This window comes from Carassius auratus, chromosome 24 (assembly GCF_003368295.1).
Source record: "Carassius auratus strain Wakin chromosome 24, ASM336829v1, whole genome shotgun sequence".
In the NCBI taxonomy this organism is placed as follows: Eukaryota; Metazoa; Chordata; class Actinopteri; order Cypriniformes; family Cyprinidae; genus Carassius; species Carassius auratus.
Window position 1 is genome coordinate 3,415,818 of NC_039266.1, and position 15,474 is coordinate 3,431,291.

Genomic DNA, 15,474 nt, shown 5'->3' on the forward strand with positions numbered 1-15,474 from the left:
CATTTAAGAACTACATTTTCCACAATTCTAATTACCAACCAATCAGGGATGCAGATGCAGGGACGTCATCAAACCTGGTCGCTATTTTATTTCCATGGCGCTGCTCATCCACACGTGATTGTAAGGAAATATTTGAAGATCTTTGTTCTCCTTGCAAGTCATTTTTATATTTCTTTAGGTAAGTCATCTTTATACGTTACATCCATAAATACGATAATGACTCTGCTTAACTAGTAATATTAATTTATGTGTGCTGGCGAAGTGCATGATTACATCTAACATCTCTGACGTTACATTTAAATAAATTGCATTGTTTAATGTTTTTGAAAGAAGTTTCTTATGTTCACGTGATCCTTCAGAAATCAGTCTTATATGCTGATTTGCTTTACATTGTTATTAATGTTAAATGGAGATCAATAGAAAGCTCAAAAGAGCATTTATTTTGTAAAACCAATCAGAAAACGTTTGTGACATGAATGTCTTTACTGTCACTTTTGATAAATTTAATGCCTAATTCGCTGAATAAAAATATGAATAACTTTCAATTGGTTTGTTTTCTTCTAGAATTGCTGAGAACGTGAAGAAACTTGGTCGCAATCTGAAGGAAAAAGAGCTCAAACACAGTCTGGATGAAATGACACATGTACAAGATGAGAGAAAAAAGCCAAAGAAAGGCAAAAAGAGAAAGGCTAACGATGAGGTGTGTGATGTAGGGCACACATACATTTATTATAATAACACAGGCTTAATGTTTTCAATAACATGTAGCTTTTGAAAGCCTTGTCTTCCTGGTGAAAAATATATATATAAATAAGTATGTCACAAACGATATACTGTTATGTCACATATATAATTATTGTTCTAAAGCAGTTGCTCCCAAACCAGAATTATTTCTTAATATTTTTGTGGAAACCATTTTTTTTCTTTTTCTTTCTTTCTTTATTTATTGATTTTTGAAAGTTCAAAATAACAGCATTTATTTTAAATTGAAATCTTCTGCAACATTCTAAATGTCTGTACTGTCAGTTTTTTTTGATGAATCTAATGCATCCTTGCTGAATAGAAGTATTAAAATATTTCTTTCAGTGGATAAAACCAAGGAATTATGCTCACAGTTTTAAAGCTGCTGTGTTTTAATGTTGTCGTCAAGTAGAATGCAGAGAGAGTGTTTTTTTAATTCCTTTTTTGAATGCGCAGGACTCTAAAGCAGCTGTTCCTGAATCAGATCTGGTGACGCCACAGAACGATGAAACAAACACACTCGCTGCTACAGGGAAAGCAAAAAAGAAAGCAATGATGAAAAAGAAAAGGAAAGCTAAGGTGAGTCAAAATAATAAGCTTTTTTTCCTTTACAGTAAAACGGTAATATTGCAAAATCACAATTTAAAACAACTGAATTCTATTTGAATATGTATTACAATATAATTTATTCCAATGATCAAAGCTGTATTTTCAGCATCATTACTCCAGTCTTCAGTGTCACATGATCTTCAGAAATCATTCTAATATGCCGATTTGCTGCTCAAGAAACATTTCTGATTATCATCAGTGTTAAAAATAGTGTCTTTTCAGAATCCGTGATCAATCAATCAATAGAAGCTTCATTTTAAAGGGGTCATATGATGCTCCTAAAAAGAACATTATTTTGTGTATTTGGTGTAATGAAATGTTTATGTGGTTTAAGGTTCAAAAAACAAATAATTTTCCACATATTGTATATTATTGTTTCTGCTCTATGCCCCGTCTTCTGAAACATGTCGATTTATACAAAGCTTATCAGTCTGAAAAGCGAGGTGTGCTGTGATTGGCCAGCTATCCAGTGCATTGTGATTGGCCGAATACTGTGTGAATCTTCCCACATTGTGATGTAGAGATGTGGGGGCGTGTTAGAAAGAGCCGTTATAGGAGGGCGTGGACAAGTCTTAACTTTGATAAAGAATATCTCTTTGGATTTCAGACTTTGTTCCTTTAGAGATCTTCTTCATGCACCAAGAGCACTTCAAAGAGGAAGGAAAATTTTAAATCGCATCATATGACCACTTTAAATTATCTTTACTCTCACTTTTTTAAGAAAAAAAGATAACTTGTTCTGTGTCAATACAACATGGCCATGTTTATCCCACTCTGTCACACACACACTCTTGACCCTCCTCGCCGCTTCTAAGGTCATGTTCTTCCTCTTCCTTATTCTCGTGCGAGCACGAATGGTGCGCATTTGTGCATGTTACACATGGACAGGGAGGTGTTGCTCTTGTGTTATGCTTATGCAGACATGGCACGTGGTGCGCGACAAACACCTGCAGTTTCCGTCTAAAGGTGTTTCCCAGCAGGCTGTAGACGAGTGGGTTCAGGCAGCTGTTGGCGCAGGCCGCTAATGTCACAATGTGTCCGGTAAGTGGATGGCGCTGCCACAGATTATGGTTTCCACGTCGCCGTGAGGCATCCGTGTCCCCGTTTAAAAGATGCACGCTAATAAAGATGTTCTCTGGCAGCCAGCACACAAAAAACACGCTCACGGCGGCAACGATCATGCGCAGGGCTTTGGTTCGCTGTGGCCGTTCAGAGCGCAAAAGCACACGTGCGATTAAAGTGTAGCAGAAGCCCATCACGCAAAACGGCAACGCGAATCCCAGCGTCACTTCCAGCCATTGCACCTCAGCCACGCCTGCAAAACAGAAGCCACGCCCCCATCCGTGATGCACATGCACAGTAGCGAATGGAATCAGAGTGCACAAGGTGGCCGCTGCCCATATGGTCACACAAGCCCTGAGTGCAACACGCGAACGATGCGAAATGGAGGCATTTTCAGGTAGCGCTCGCGTTCTTAGGCCGGTCAGCACAAGGCAGCGGTCCAAACTCATCCATGTGAGGGAAAACACGCTGCTGTACATGTTGACCTGGAGGAAGATCGCCATGCATGAGCACAAGACCGCATCGTCGTAATAGTGCGTGCTCAGGTTGAACACTTCAATAAGTGAGTCCAGAACCAACACTAGGTCGGCCAGGGCCAAATTAGTAAAGTACAGGTCCGGCGTGCTCATCCGCTGCCGGGGGTCAAAGTTCACCAGCAGGATCAGGATGTTACCCATGAGGCCGAGCGGGAAGAGCAGGATGGTGTAGATGCAGGAGAGGAGGAGGCTTATGACGTAAATGTCCGAGGAGGTAGAGTTCGTTTCATTGATGTTAATAACAGTCCAGTGCAAGCTGGAGGAATTCAACCGGAAATTCGGCGGATCTTCCATGATCTTCCTCTCGATTACTTCCATTGGCACATTGCTTGGAAATATGCCGTTTTCTGCATTTTGTTGCCCTTTCGAAAGTACTAAAAAACACAAAGATGCATGTTTAAGTGAGAATATCAACACTTGCTCTAAAATCATTGTAATTTTACTGGTGAAAAACTCTAAAGATGCTACAGTAAACACCTGTTACCTGGCGGTTAAGTTCCCTTGGGGTGTCCAGTTCAGTTTCTGGAGGACCACAGCTCTAATCCTAGTTAAACACACCTGAACCAGCTAATCAAGGTCTTCAGGATTACTAGAAACTTCCCGGCAGGTGTTTTGAGTTCACCAGCAGGACCTATCTAGGACATTTCATGTAGGTTTACAATAAAATACTGTGATCTTAAAATTTACAGTGAAAAAATTTACATTTACATTCCCAGAATTTCCTGTTTGCTCTTCACATTTGATGGATTTTTCAAAAAAAAAAAAGAAAAGAAAAAAGGTTACCACTGTATCAGTTAATTCTTTTTTTGACTGTTAACCTAAATTTCAATTCATGAGGCTAAATCTTTAACAGTATTTTTTTTTTTTACCATTAATTCTTGCAGAATTTATTTTACAATGGGATTTTCTGATGGTTTGCAATGAAGCATTCAAAATAAAGATCTTACCTTGCTTACGGTATTGTCCAAGTTGATCTGTGTGTACCTTAAAGGACATTAAGAAATAAATGTAGAAGTCTTTGATTTGTAGATATTCTTTTCTTTCTCCTTTCGGACATATTGCAGAAGGAGACGTCTCTTCTTCTGAAGTCTTGCTGACTCATGTATAAATACGTAAATACAGGAGGACCAGGTTGTGCCAAACAGACACATACAATGGCCGCCTCTGTTTACCCCAAACAATATAATGGAGAAATGCTCCATTACTTCCTCTGCTGGCTGGAAAATTAGACAGATGGAAGATCTAGTGTTTCATAGTAAAAGACAATGCATGTATTTGTGTGTGTGATGGTCAGAAGGGCACATTCAATTGATCTAAAGTGACAGCAAAAACATATAAAATGTTGCAAAAGATTTGTATTTCTAATAGAAAGTTCATTAGGACTTTTTATTCATTGAATTCTGAATGCAAATATTAAGCAACGTATGATTTTCTGTCTCAGAGTACTGAAGATACGGACACCTCACAGCAGCAGGAACCACCTGAAGCAGAGGATGAAAATGGCTCAGATGATGAGAAAGATCTGAGTCCTGAGGAAAAACGAGTCCTGGAGAGAAAGATGAAGAAGATTCTGAAAAAGGAGGAGAAGAAGAAACTGAAGGAAGAAGGCAAAAGCGTAGAAAAAGACAAGGTCCAGTCAAATCTTGCAGAGAAGGTGGCGCTAGAATACCTCACATGGTGAGACAGATGTAGTTATGTTTATGCATGTATGTATTTCCCAGTTCTACCAGAGGTTGTCAAACAGAGTTTTAATGGGTTAACTTCATGTTTGTGTGCTTGTTTAGCTGGTCTGAGAGACGGGACGAGTGGAAGTTTCACAAAGGCAGGCAAATATGGTTACTGCAGCACATGTATGACACCACGAAGGTACAAGAAACTTCACAATCATCATTGATCTCTACAGCCCTCCACTCATCACAATAATAAAACATGGGCTGTTCTGCTGATTTTGTTTTAAATCATGCATATGGTTTCTTGTCTTTTTTGAACCAAAAAAGTACTTTTTTCATGATCAATTTAAACTGATTTTACTGCATATGCATGCATTTCTCTGTATTTCAGGTGAATGACGATCATTTCAAAGTGTTGCTAGATTATCTTGAAGGCATGCGCGGAGCGTCGCGAGACATCACATTGCAGAAAGCTGAAGCCATTTTGCGCTGGGAAGGACAAGGAGAAGAGGAAGATACAGCGGATGCTGAAAATAAAAAACAGAGAGCCAAACAGGTCGTCCAGTTGCTGTGATAGATCAGAATATTGTACAAATCATCAGAATGAACTGTTTTTGGTGCATGTATGAATTTGTAATTGTACGTTTTCATTCATTAAATGATTGCTGTGGTTTTTATCTACCAATGGGCTATGCTTGTTTTTTTTTTAATCACGTTTAAAGTGATAGCAAATTAGGTTTGGCTATCATTTAGTATTACACTGTTACTTTTAAAAGTATTGCATTAGAATATTGCATTATTGCTTAAAGAAACTAACACATTATCTTGTATGGAAAGCAATGCATTACTTTTTAAATAAGAAAGTTTAAAAATCTTTAAGAAATTTCAACACTCATCAGGAAAAAAAAGAAAAATGAAACAAATGTAATGTCTAAATTCATTTTCAGCAATAATAATAATAAAAGAAACGTCTAAATTCATTTTTGCTCATTAGTATGGTTGAATTGGATCATAGAAAGACAGCAGCAAAGACACTGGTTAATAAAATGGGATTAAAACATAAGGGGCATTTGTTATTTAATGTATTATTGCAGGTTTGCGTCATATTCTGAGTTTGCATTTCACAGTTTTTACAGATTTTTAGAAATACTGAATTTGTTTTTGTGTAAGATGAAGATACGCATGTTCACATTTAGTCTAAAACTACAGTAAGCACCATGTTTACATACGTCTCTGTACTTATCTTAACAGTTTTTATCATAGCGTTCAAATAGAAAAAAAAGCTGACTACATTTCCCATAATGCCATACGTTCGCACGTTCGTTTGACGTCACACGCATCTCGCCAGGTAGGTACAGAAGTCCATCGTGCAGAATGAAAACAACTGTTGCGTAAACTTCATTAATTACACGGAAGCAGATCGCACGTTTAAACGGATTCACATTTTGGGTAACGTAACGTGACTTTATTCCACGCTTTGTTTTGGTTTTCTCTCGCTGTCGCATTGCAAAAACGACGTAAAGCGAGAGGTTGCAAAATCTCAGACTTTTAGTAGATGTAGATTTTTAATCATCTGCTAATGCAATGTAATCAAAAGATGAGTTTTAACATGAAAATGACCTTTTAGTGGTTTTTAATGTGCATTTTAGAAGGATCATGGCAGAGAAACCTCAGCTGGTCAATGCTTCACCAGAGGACGTTGAGACTGATGAGTGCATGAGCACATACACACACATCTACAGCCCTGAGCTTCTCATGTAAGCACAATAAACACCGAAAGTGTATTTTTTTCCATTTTATATCTATGCATTGTTAAATATGCACATATAAATGCATAGAGATAGACTTTTTTGTGTGTTTGCAGTGATCAGGTGGCCTTTATAACCGGTGGAGGGTCAGGTATTGGGTTTCGAATAGCAGAAGTTCTTATGAGGTGAGGGGTCAGTCAATTGTTGTTGTTTTTTCACACATTGTCCATGACTGAAACTCTCAATTTGACTTTTTCAGTCACAAATTGCCTTTTTATAGTGACGTACACATTGATCTTTAACCTCGGTGAACTTTGGTTATGTAGTCTTCTCAAACCTGCATCTTCAGATTCATTTCAATATGTTTATGTTAATGTTTATAATCTTGCAAAAATCTTTTTGAAGCTTTTTTTATTTTTTTGTCCAGGCATGGTTGTGACACGGTCATTGCCAGCAGAAATCTGGAGAAACTCACTGAGGTACTGTTTCTACAACCCAGAATTACTTTGATGAAGAGTCATTCTTCTCATTGTGTGTGTGTGTGTGTGTGTGTGTGTTTTAGGCTGCAAAAAAGTTAACCAGCACTACAGGCAGACAGTGTTTGCCAATTGCCATGGATGTGCGTCATCCAGAGACAATTTCTACTGCTCTGGATGAAGCCTTGAAGACATTTGGACGTGTTGACATACTCATTAACAGTAAGGATTGAGTCGGTCAAAGATTTAAGAAAGCCAAACACAGGGCCTTAACCCGTAATAAAATCATATATTCTCCAAAACATGCAGTGCATTACCAAAGAGATCTTGATTCTGTAGATATAATGATGTCAAAGATCAACTAAAACCTTCTTATCATGTTTCTTTTGTTCATTCTCTAATGTGTAATTAATTATACCCTATGCAAGCATATGTACTTATGCAAAAAGTTTGAGAGTTTTGTGGTTTATGATTTTAATTCCACAGATGCTGCAGGTAATTTCTTGTGTCCAGCTACATCATTATCATTTAACGCTTTCAAGACAGTAATGGAGATTGACACTATGGGAACTTTCAACACCAGTAAAGTCATCTATGACAAATGGTTCAAGGTAAAAATATACATTTCAAGAGTTTTATTAACTAAATATCTCAGTTCTTGGCTTTTATGTCACATGTTGAGGTCTCTATGTATTAAGCAGTAATTTATTGTCAGTGTCTTAAATTAAGTGGCTGTTTTCTCTTCATCTCAGGATCATGGCGGCTCCATTGTTAACATTTCTGCCACACTGGGATACAGAGGTCAGGCTCTCCAGGTGCATGCTGGGTCAGCGAAGGCGGCAAATGGTTAGTGTCTTTTTGGTCGATGTTCTGACATAATTTTCAGTTTGTCCTGCTATACAAAGTTTTATGATTGTTTTATAAACTTAAGAATATATAATAAGTATTTAATACGAGTAACTTTTAGAATGGCAGATGGAAAAAAAACATACACAAGACAACAATAGTGTGCAGATTAATAAATGTAATTATTATGAAGATTAATATGTTCCTCATTTATAAATCAGACAAAAACGTGGAATAAAATGTATTAGATTTGTGGTTTAAAGATGGCATGAAATCAGTATATCCTCTTATTTCTTTATTTATAAATTTTTAATTTATATTGCTGGTCCAATTGTGAACAATTTATACATGCATATAAATCTTTAACACATTTTTACCCCGTAATGTTGGATAAAATAAATTTTCAAGTCGACTTTGAGGATAACATGTTCTGTTGACTGAAAAGACTAATTTGGCACAATGATGAAAGTTAGTCAACTTTAATTTATTTTAATTTGACATAGTAAAATTACGGAGCCCCACACATGGCATGCAGGAAAAAATTGTGTGCTAAATCATGCGCACGATTTACTAATTCGTTCCCTTACTGTACTAAAACGTGCACACGATTATTTGCGTTCCCTCGATTTACTATTTCATTCACTCGAGTTATAAATTGTGTGCACGATTTAACAAATTGAGGGAACGAATTAGTAAATTGTGCGCACAATTAATAAATGTTTTCTTGCATGTCATGTGTGGGGATCCGTATATAAAATAACTAAAACTTAATAAACTAAAAATAATAAACAAAAACTGACAAAAACAACAAAATTACATAAAAAGTGAGAACAAAATAGATATTAAAAAATCTAAATAAATAAAAATATATATAAATTATACTAAAATTATTCTGGGATAAAATAAGGAATAATTATCTGCATATGTATATGTTTTTTTAGATGCCATGACGAGGCACTTGGCGGTCGAGTGGGGCCCCTGCGGTGTGAGGGTGAACACAGTGGCTCCGGGGCCCATCTCTGGTACAGAGGGATACCGTAGACTGGGTAAGACAGTTGTGTGTGTGTGTGTGTGTGTGGCCTCATTTGTAGTGTCAATATACTTTTCTTTTTAAATATCACTGTGGTTTTTCAGGTGGCTCACATTCCGAGTCAGCGGGGGTTTTCCGCAGCATTCCACTGCAAAGAGCCGGCAATAAGACGGAGATCGCACATGCAGTTCTTTTCCTGGCCAGTCGCGCATCTTCATACGTCACCGGCGCTATACTGGTCGCAGATGGAGGGGCGTGGCTTACCTCAGCCAATGACGTGGAGCGGCTGCTGGGTATTATCTCATCTCGCTCTGCTAAACTATGAACAGACAGCACTGCACACAGGTGTGTGTGTGCCTGTGCTAGAAGACAGTGTTTGCTAGTTATATAGGACTGAACTGATTAACATAAATTAATAATTTTAATAATTATTCAAAACATGCTTGTGAGAAGTCTTTTTTTAATTCTGTGATCTTATGAGCAAAACAGTCATTTTTTTGATAAATTTTTGTACTGCTGTATGATTGACCTGTGAATATTTGGAAAATGTATTTGTATGTAAAATCTCATTCTAACTTTGTTTCTCTTATGTTTCTAGGTTTTTGGTCTGCAGAGAAAAGAAAGGATAAATAGAATGAATTTAGAGGATGAAATCAACAGCAATGAACCAGTTGATCGTGCCAACACCTGTATGATAATTGTTGAATTTTACAAAAACATCCATATTGTTTTTCTACATTAAATTAACTAACAAAATAAAGAAATTTTGTTCTGTGTTAAAAAAAATTAAGCATAATTTTAGGACTTTTATAAATAAACCTATTACTCCCAAATTCAGATTTTCATAATGATGATGTACATTTTTTAAGTAGTAGATTCTCATTCGTTTCATTGGATTTTCAGCATAAATTATCATCAGTACAAAGAACAAATTCCAATTTTAATCAAATTCATGTTTTCCTACTTTATGATGATGAGTTTCTTTTATCTCTTTACAGAAATGACTGCATTTTTATGCAAATATATTTTCCAATTTTCTTCCTTTAATTTTGAGGTGAAATATGACGAACATGTTTAGAATGTTATGAGATATTTGTAGACACCCTTAAACTGTGTCTTGCCATTACATAAAAGTTATTTACATTTCAAGCATATTTAACCACAGAGTATTATTAATTATAATGTATTTACTTCTGGTATCATAAATGACCACTTTAGCACTACATTAATGGCGTTTTTTAATTTTCAGTTACAGTACATGTATACATTTTTAAACAAAAATGATTGTGTTCTTATGTACGTAACTGTTGTCATAATAAATCTTTTATAATTACCTTTCTCTAATTATATTTTCTGGGAGTATGTTGTTAGCTGTAATATCTTTGATCGTTCACACGGGGGCGCAAGAAAATCACAGGAACTAACTGAAAACAACAACGTTTGGTTAACAAATCAGCATTTATTCTAAGTAAACGTTATCTACTCTATTTCTGGCAAACTGTCTCGATTTTGTTAACCCTTATTTTCACCTCTAGCAGTCTTCAGTAGCAAACGATGGCATCATAGCCGTCGGTTAACTGATTCGCGGGAATGTGACATTTAAAAAAAAAAACGTTATAAATTTGCATTCCATCATCACCATCGCAACCAAAGGCACAGATAACCTCGCGAGGAATGATTATTGACGCCTGTGGTTTAAAGCTGCAGACTGCGGCGCCGGCGCTGCGCATGCGTGTTGCTGACGTGTGTGTGTGTGTGTGTGTGTGTGTGTGAGAGAGAGAGAGAGCGAGAGAGATAGAGTTTGAGTGAGACAGCAGGGGTTGAGTATTGCTGCTGATGAGAGAGAGAGAGAGATAGCTAAACACAATCCGTCGACTAAAAAAACAGGACCTCTCATTTAACCTTTGGATATCTGGTTAACGGATAAATCGCCGCAGAGGGATTAAAATAAAAGGATTCGCGCTTTATGGTGCGATTATCGATGGTCTCGAGCTGATTTGATCCCGCTAACAGGCTAATAACAAGCGCAGGTGGATGACTCGCGAGACTCGACCTGGATGTTGTCCTGTTTTCGAGAAAGATGACTGGGGAATCAAACCGAATTAAGGATTTAAATCATCTCTGACGGGAATCAGAAACACATCACGGGTCTTCTTTATTTCGAAATGGAAAATCAAGCGGGGGTCGTGTGGGCCAGCTAACGTTAGTCGGCTATTTGGTTTACCTCAGATGTGGAGGATGCTGATGCTAACCGCACTAGAACAGTCTATCATTTAAGGGGTTTCGTTTTTGTTTTTAGTCTTATAACAAACTGACAGCTGTTTAGAACATAGTCTGTTGTGATTAACAAATAAAATAAGTAAAGCTTTATTCAATCAGACTGCGTGACAATCAGAGTGTAATAATTGAATACACTGCCTCGTGTTTATATATCATAACCAGACTTTAAAAATTACTATTTAAACCAGGGAAGTGTCAAGCCTGTTATAAGTGTGCACTTATAATGATTTGCTAATGTGGTAGGCACAGTTTTTTAACAGTAGGAAGTTAGGGGTTATGAATTAACTCAAATGGAATTTGGATATAGAGTCTGATGTTTGCACTGATGTAGCTTTCTATTTTATGTAATCTCTTATACATGTATAGTTTCTAAAATTGTATTTTTATGAGTAGCAATCTTAAGCAGTGAAGTAATCTTATTATGTGTTGATTAGGATGTGGACCAGGATGTGGATCAGCATGTTTTGAGAAGTCTTATGTTAAATGGATTAGACTTGACTTTGAATGGGGAACAGGGCCAACAATTTTTTTTTTTTTGGAGAGATTTGCATATCGGAAAAAAAAATATGAGCTGTATTACAGCAGTGAAACATTATCCCCGTGTCTACAAAAGTAAACAGTAGTTGATCATTTACAGGGAGGTGGACGCTTACCCATGGGTCTCGACAAGGATATTTATTTTGGTGCGTATTCTGGAAGAGTCCACCAACTGCTTTTGAATTCCGAACGTTATTACTTTGTGGGATCATAACAAAGGATTCGAATTTCTGGGATATTTCCATTTGTCAGAGGAGAGCATTCTTCTATTCAATGGAGCAAGTTCTCTCCAGCCCTAAAGGGTGTTCTGAGTGGGAGGTGAGCGGGAAAGCTGAGTGGGAATCCGAGCAGAATCCCCTCGGATTTCTCCTTATGGATAAAGACGACATTTCTGTTGGTGATTCTACTAATGAAATATTTCAGGAAAATGCCATAAACCTTGATGACCTGTTTTGGTCCTCTCAGTATTCCGGGCAGACGTATTCCTGGGAAAATGGTTTGGAATGTGTCTATCCCGAATGGACGACTCTGCCTCATCCTTCCCAAGGTCTCAAAGGAGAGGGTTCGCCTGGAGGTTCTGAAATTGTTGATGGAGATCTCATCTCTTTTAATTCTAGATCTACTAGTCCTACACTCTCGAACATACCCGTGGAGAACCAAAACAACTTTTCTGACCTTTCTGAACAGGTGCCTGATTTCCTGCAACCTGTGGAGGTTACTGCCACTTCAAACTCTCTAGATGTGTACACAGGTGAGATGGGTATTATTGACCCCACAATTCAGTCTGACAAAACAATACTACAAGAAACTCACCTCTTTGACAAAACAATTTTAACAAACTGTGAATTCAGCCATAATTCCTTAGAGGAAAGAACATTTGTGAACATGGACAGTCAGTGCTTGCTTCCGCACGGGACGCATCTCACTCTGGAATCTGAAGGTTTGTTGCCCGTTTCTCCTGTGGCATTGTCATGTACAGATACAAACTCAAATCCCAAACCTTCAATTATTTGTCAGACACCTTTATCTACACCAGAACACATCTACCTCCCATCCTCAACCCTTTCCTGTGAGGCCATCCCTCTGACGACCTGTACAGAACCAACTGTCATGTCATTTCACGAGGGTAGCACTCTCCTTTCACTGAATGAGATGGAGATGTTGTTACCTGGGCTGCTGGTTGGAGGTCTGTACTCTGAACAGGAGAGTAGTAAGCTCTCGGGTAGTAACGAGACCCATGACGATGATCTTCAGAGCCAAGACACAACAGACGCTAACATAGAAACAACACAACTATCTTCTGAAGCGGATACTGTATGTAGTACTCCATTAGGTGAGTCTTGCAAATCACCTGAACATTGTGAAGAAGTGTTGTGTGATTTATCCACAGAATGGACACCAACGGTTGGAGAAAAGATAGAGGAGGAGGTTGTGTCTAATGCTATAACTGAAAATGTTTTTTCTGAAGCAAAAACAGAACTCACACCAATTGCTTTTGGTGATATACAAGCAGAAGATCCTTCACCTGAAAGCCTGCTTTACAAAGATAAACATAAAGAGTCTACATCAGCCTTGTCAGTCGACACATTTGAAAATAATGCATTAATTGACCTCTCGACTGAACATGACATCTTATCTGAGGATCACAGCCAGCCCAAACATTCAGCTGAGGCTGAAGCCTTATCTGAGGTGTCTCATGACGGAGATATTCCTGATTCCATGTTTGAGATCTTAACAGACAGCATCTCTTGCGAATCTGTGCCATCTTTAGACTCTGTAATTCCACCTGTGACCGATGCAACGGAGCTAACAGAACTGGACAAATGTGATGGAAACTTACCTGATCTTGAATCGAATGCACTCACCCTTGAATTTCAGAATAATGTAAGAAATGTAGAAACAGACAATGTAAAGGGTGACCCTGACCCTGCCGATGTTAGACCCACAATAGGCAACACAGAAGACTCAGACGCACTCAAAGTTTTAGAGAGCTCAGATCTGCACCAAAATCAAAAGGCAACCAATTCTCAGAGTAAGTCGGACAGTTTGCAAATAGTTAATTTACACCTAGACGACAGTAAAGCTGACAACAATAAAGAACTGAATGCAATGAGCGAAACCTGTCAGGAGCAAGTCAGTGCTCAACAAAAAGAGAGCACGCTTGTGGAAAATCTCACACCTTTGGACCAACTGAATGACTCGTTGACCGCAACTCAAGTGCAATTGTTATAGATACATCTGAAGAAAATGTAACAGCTCACAATGACGGTCTTAACACACCGCCGAATGTTGAAGAGAAACTTCACAGTTTGTCTTTACAGGGAGGGGAGAGATCAGATTGCAGTTTGTCTACTCAGAATCAAGTCGTACCTCATTGTGCAAGTAATCCTGATTCTTTAGAGTCCACTCCCTTCACCTGTGCAGGTGATCAGCTGACCGTGACGGGTGGACTTGTGGGGCCGGATCTTACAGAGACCACAGAGACTCCCAGCCAATTGCGTGAAGCTACTGGTGAGGGAGAGGCGGAGTTTCCTTCTCAGCTTACACATCAGGAGGATTTCCATCAGCTGACACTATCACAGATAGACCTGGCACAAGAGCAACAAGTGAGCTCAGTCGCCCCCAGCTCTCCTCCCTCACACAGAAATGTCTTTCCCTGTGGAGCCAGCCTGGATAGGGAGGCCTACCTGACCTTGATGGAGAATAAACCTGATGCACCCAACATTCCCAAACATGCAGAAATGACTCTGGATCTGTGCAAGGCCTCAGATGCTCTGCCGACCAAATCGCTCCATGACCAGAGAGTCCCCGTGGATTTGATAAACGTGCCTATAGTTTCCGCAACAGCCCATAAAAGCGAGGAGCAGTTAGCTCTTCGAGCGGTTTTCCAGGCTTTGGATCAGGACGGGGATGGATTTGTCCATATCGAGGAGTTCATCGAGTTTGCAAAAGCATATGGAGCCGAACAGGTCAGTTTTTGGCTTTCCTTGTCTATTTGTGTGAGTTTGTGGTGGCTTAGTTTTGGGTGGTGGGGGTAAATGTTATAAAAATGCTTTATGATTACAGGACAGTGTGTGTCTTCATTTGGTTCCCAAAGCTCAAAGTGAAACTTGATCATGGTGACACCCAAGAACTGCTCTTTTATTATTCAAACCCTCAAAGACTCAGAATACCACTCTTGTCCTCTCACTCTTGTCTTTCATGGCGTCTTTCCTTTTTAACTATCATTTGCTTTGCATCAGTTTTATCAAACTATGCAAGTAGTATTTAATTACATGGTAACTTGTCATAATTTCTGTATCTTAACTTGAACATCAACAGTTTAAAGGAATATTACCGGTTCAATACAATCCAGGATATATTTTGACTTATCCTAAAACAGTTGTGGTTGCTGTGAGACGTTTACAATGAAAATGAACGGGGCCAATTTTCATTCAAAAAATAAAAACACCTACTTGCATTAGGCCTTCTTTTAGGAGTTTTGTCTGAGTTGAGCTTCCAAGCCTTTTCAATCATCCTTTTTATAGCTGTTTAGGGCATTGCATTGTCATGGCGACAAGTTGTAAAATAACTTTGCATAGGATTTTTACACTAAAAATCATGTTGAAATTAAATTTTTTATGGCTATACTATTGAAACAGGCAACTCGTTTTTTGCTTATTTTAAAGAAAAGAGGGACAAGTAGCAATTTAATTTAATTGTTATCAATATTGTCACATGTTCTGTTAATTTGATCTTCAATTTGTAGAACAGGAATATATAGGTAGTTAACCCATTTAAGCCCACTGGCAACAACAGTTACCACAGTTCATAGATGTCATTTAGTTCTTCATTTTTCTAGATGTTATCCATGTTTTATTTTTCAATGGCATGCAAGTAAACAACCAAATAAAGGATTTCAAAGAAGAAAAAAATGCATCGACTTCCTTCCTTTCACAT

At 38.1% G+C, this 15,474-nt stretch overlaps 4 protein-coding genes and 1 pseudogene across 6 annotated transcripts; 3 read left to right on the forward strand and 2 right to left on the reverse strand.

The window, feature by feature from the left end:
* The first annotated feature begins 61 nt into the window (after positions 1-61).
* LOC113042128 (uncharacterized protein C7orf50 homolog) lies at positions 62-5,300 on the forward strand. The gene is made up of 6 exons (XM_026200714.1): positions 62-178; positions 565-700; positions 1,198-1,320; positions 4,390-4,625; positions 4,733-4,814; positions 5,010-5,300. Exons 2-6 carry the CDS (start codon positions 635-637, stop codon positions 5,190-5,192), a joined length of 690 nt encoding a protein of 229 aa, XP_026056499.1. The 5' UTR covers positions 62-178; positions 565-634; the 3' UTR covers positions 5,193-5,300.
* Positions 2,063-3,677, reverse strand: LOC113042127 (G-protein coupled estrogen receptor 1-like). Its single transcript, XM_026200713.1, has one exon. It carries the CDS (start codon positions 3,378-3,380, stop codon positions 2,115-2,117), a length of 1,266 nt encoding a protein of 421 aa, XP_026056498.1. The 5' UTR covers positions 3,381-3,677; the 3' UTR covers positions 2,063-2,114.
* A 647-nt stretch (positions 5,301-5,947) lies between the features above and the next one.
* LOC113042129 (peroxisomal 2,4-dienoyl-CoA reductase-like) lies at positions 5,948-10,046 on the forward strand. Of its 3 annotated transcripts, none has more exons than XM_026200717.1 (10): positions 5,948-6,067; positions 6,268-6,375; positions 6,483-6,551; positions 6,794-6,845; positions 6,929-7,064; positions 7,329-7,453; positions 7,595-7,688; positions 8,630-8,734; positions 8,823-9,063; positions 9,317-10,046. In XM_026200717.1, the coding sequence occupies exons 2-9, from the start codon at positions 6,275-6,277 to the stop codon at positions 9,041-9,043; spliced, it is 903 nt and encodes a 300-aa protein (XP_026056502.1). In that variant the 5' UTR covers positions 5,948-6,067; positions 6,268-6,274; the 3' UTR covers positions 9,044-9,063; positions 9,317-10,046. The 3 variants fall into 3 exon arrangements, with proteins under 3 accessions (XP_026056502.1, XP_026056500.1, XP_026056501.1); XM_026200715.1 differs by having other exon boundaries at positions 8,823-9,011; positions 9,317-10,044; XM_026200716.1 differs by having other exon boundaries at positions 5,957-5,966; positions 8,823-9,011; positions 9,317-10,045.
* Positions 10,047-10,448: 402 nt separating this feature from the next.
* Positions 10,449-14,866, forward strand: LOC113042131 (rab11 family-interacting protein 3-like). Its single transcript, XM_026200718.1, has 2 exons — positions 10,449-13,470; positions 13,938-14,866. The coding sequence occupies exons 1-2, from the start codon at positions 11,809-11,811 to the stop codon at positions 14,571-14,573; spliced, it is 2,298 nt and encodes a 765-aa protein (XP_026056503.1). The 5' UTR covers positions 10,449-11,808; the 3' UTR covers positions 14,574-14,866.
* Positions 14,867-15,121: 255 nt separating this feature from the next.
* The window catches only part of LOC113041847 (GATOR complex protein WDR24-like), an 11,052-nt pseudogene continuing 10,699 nt past the window's right edge, over positions 15,122-15,474 (reverse strand).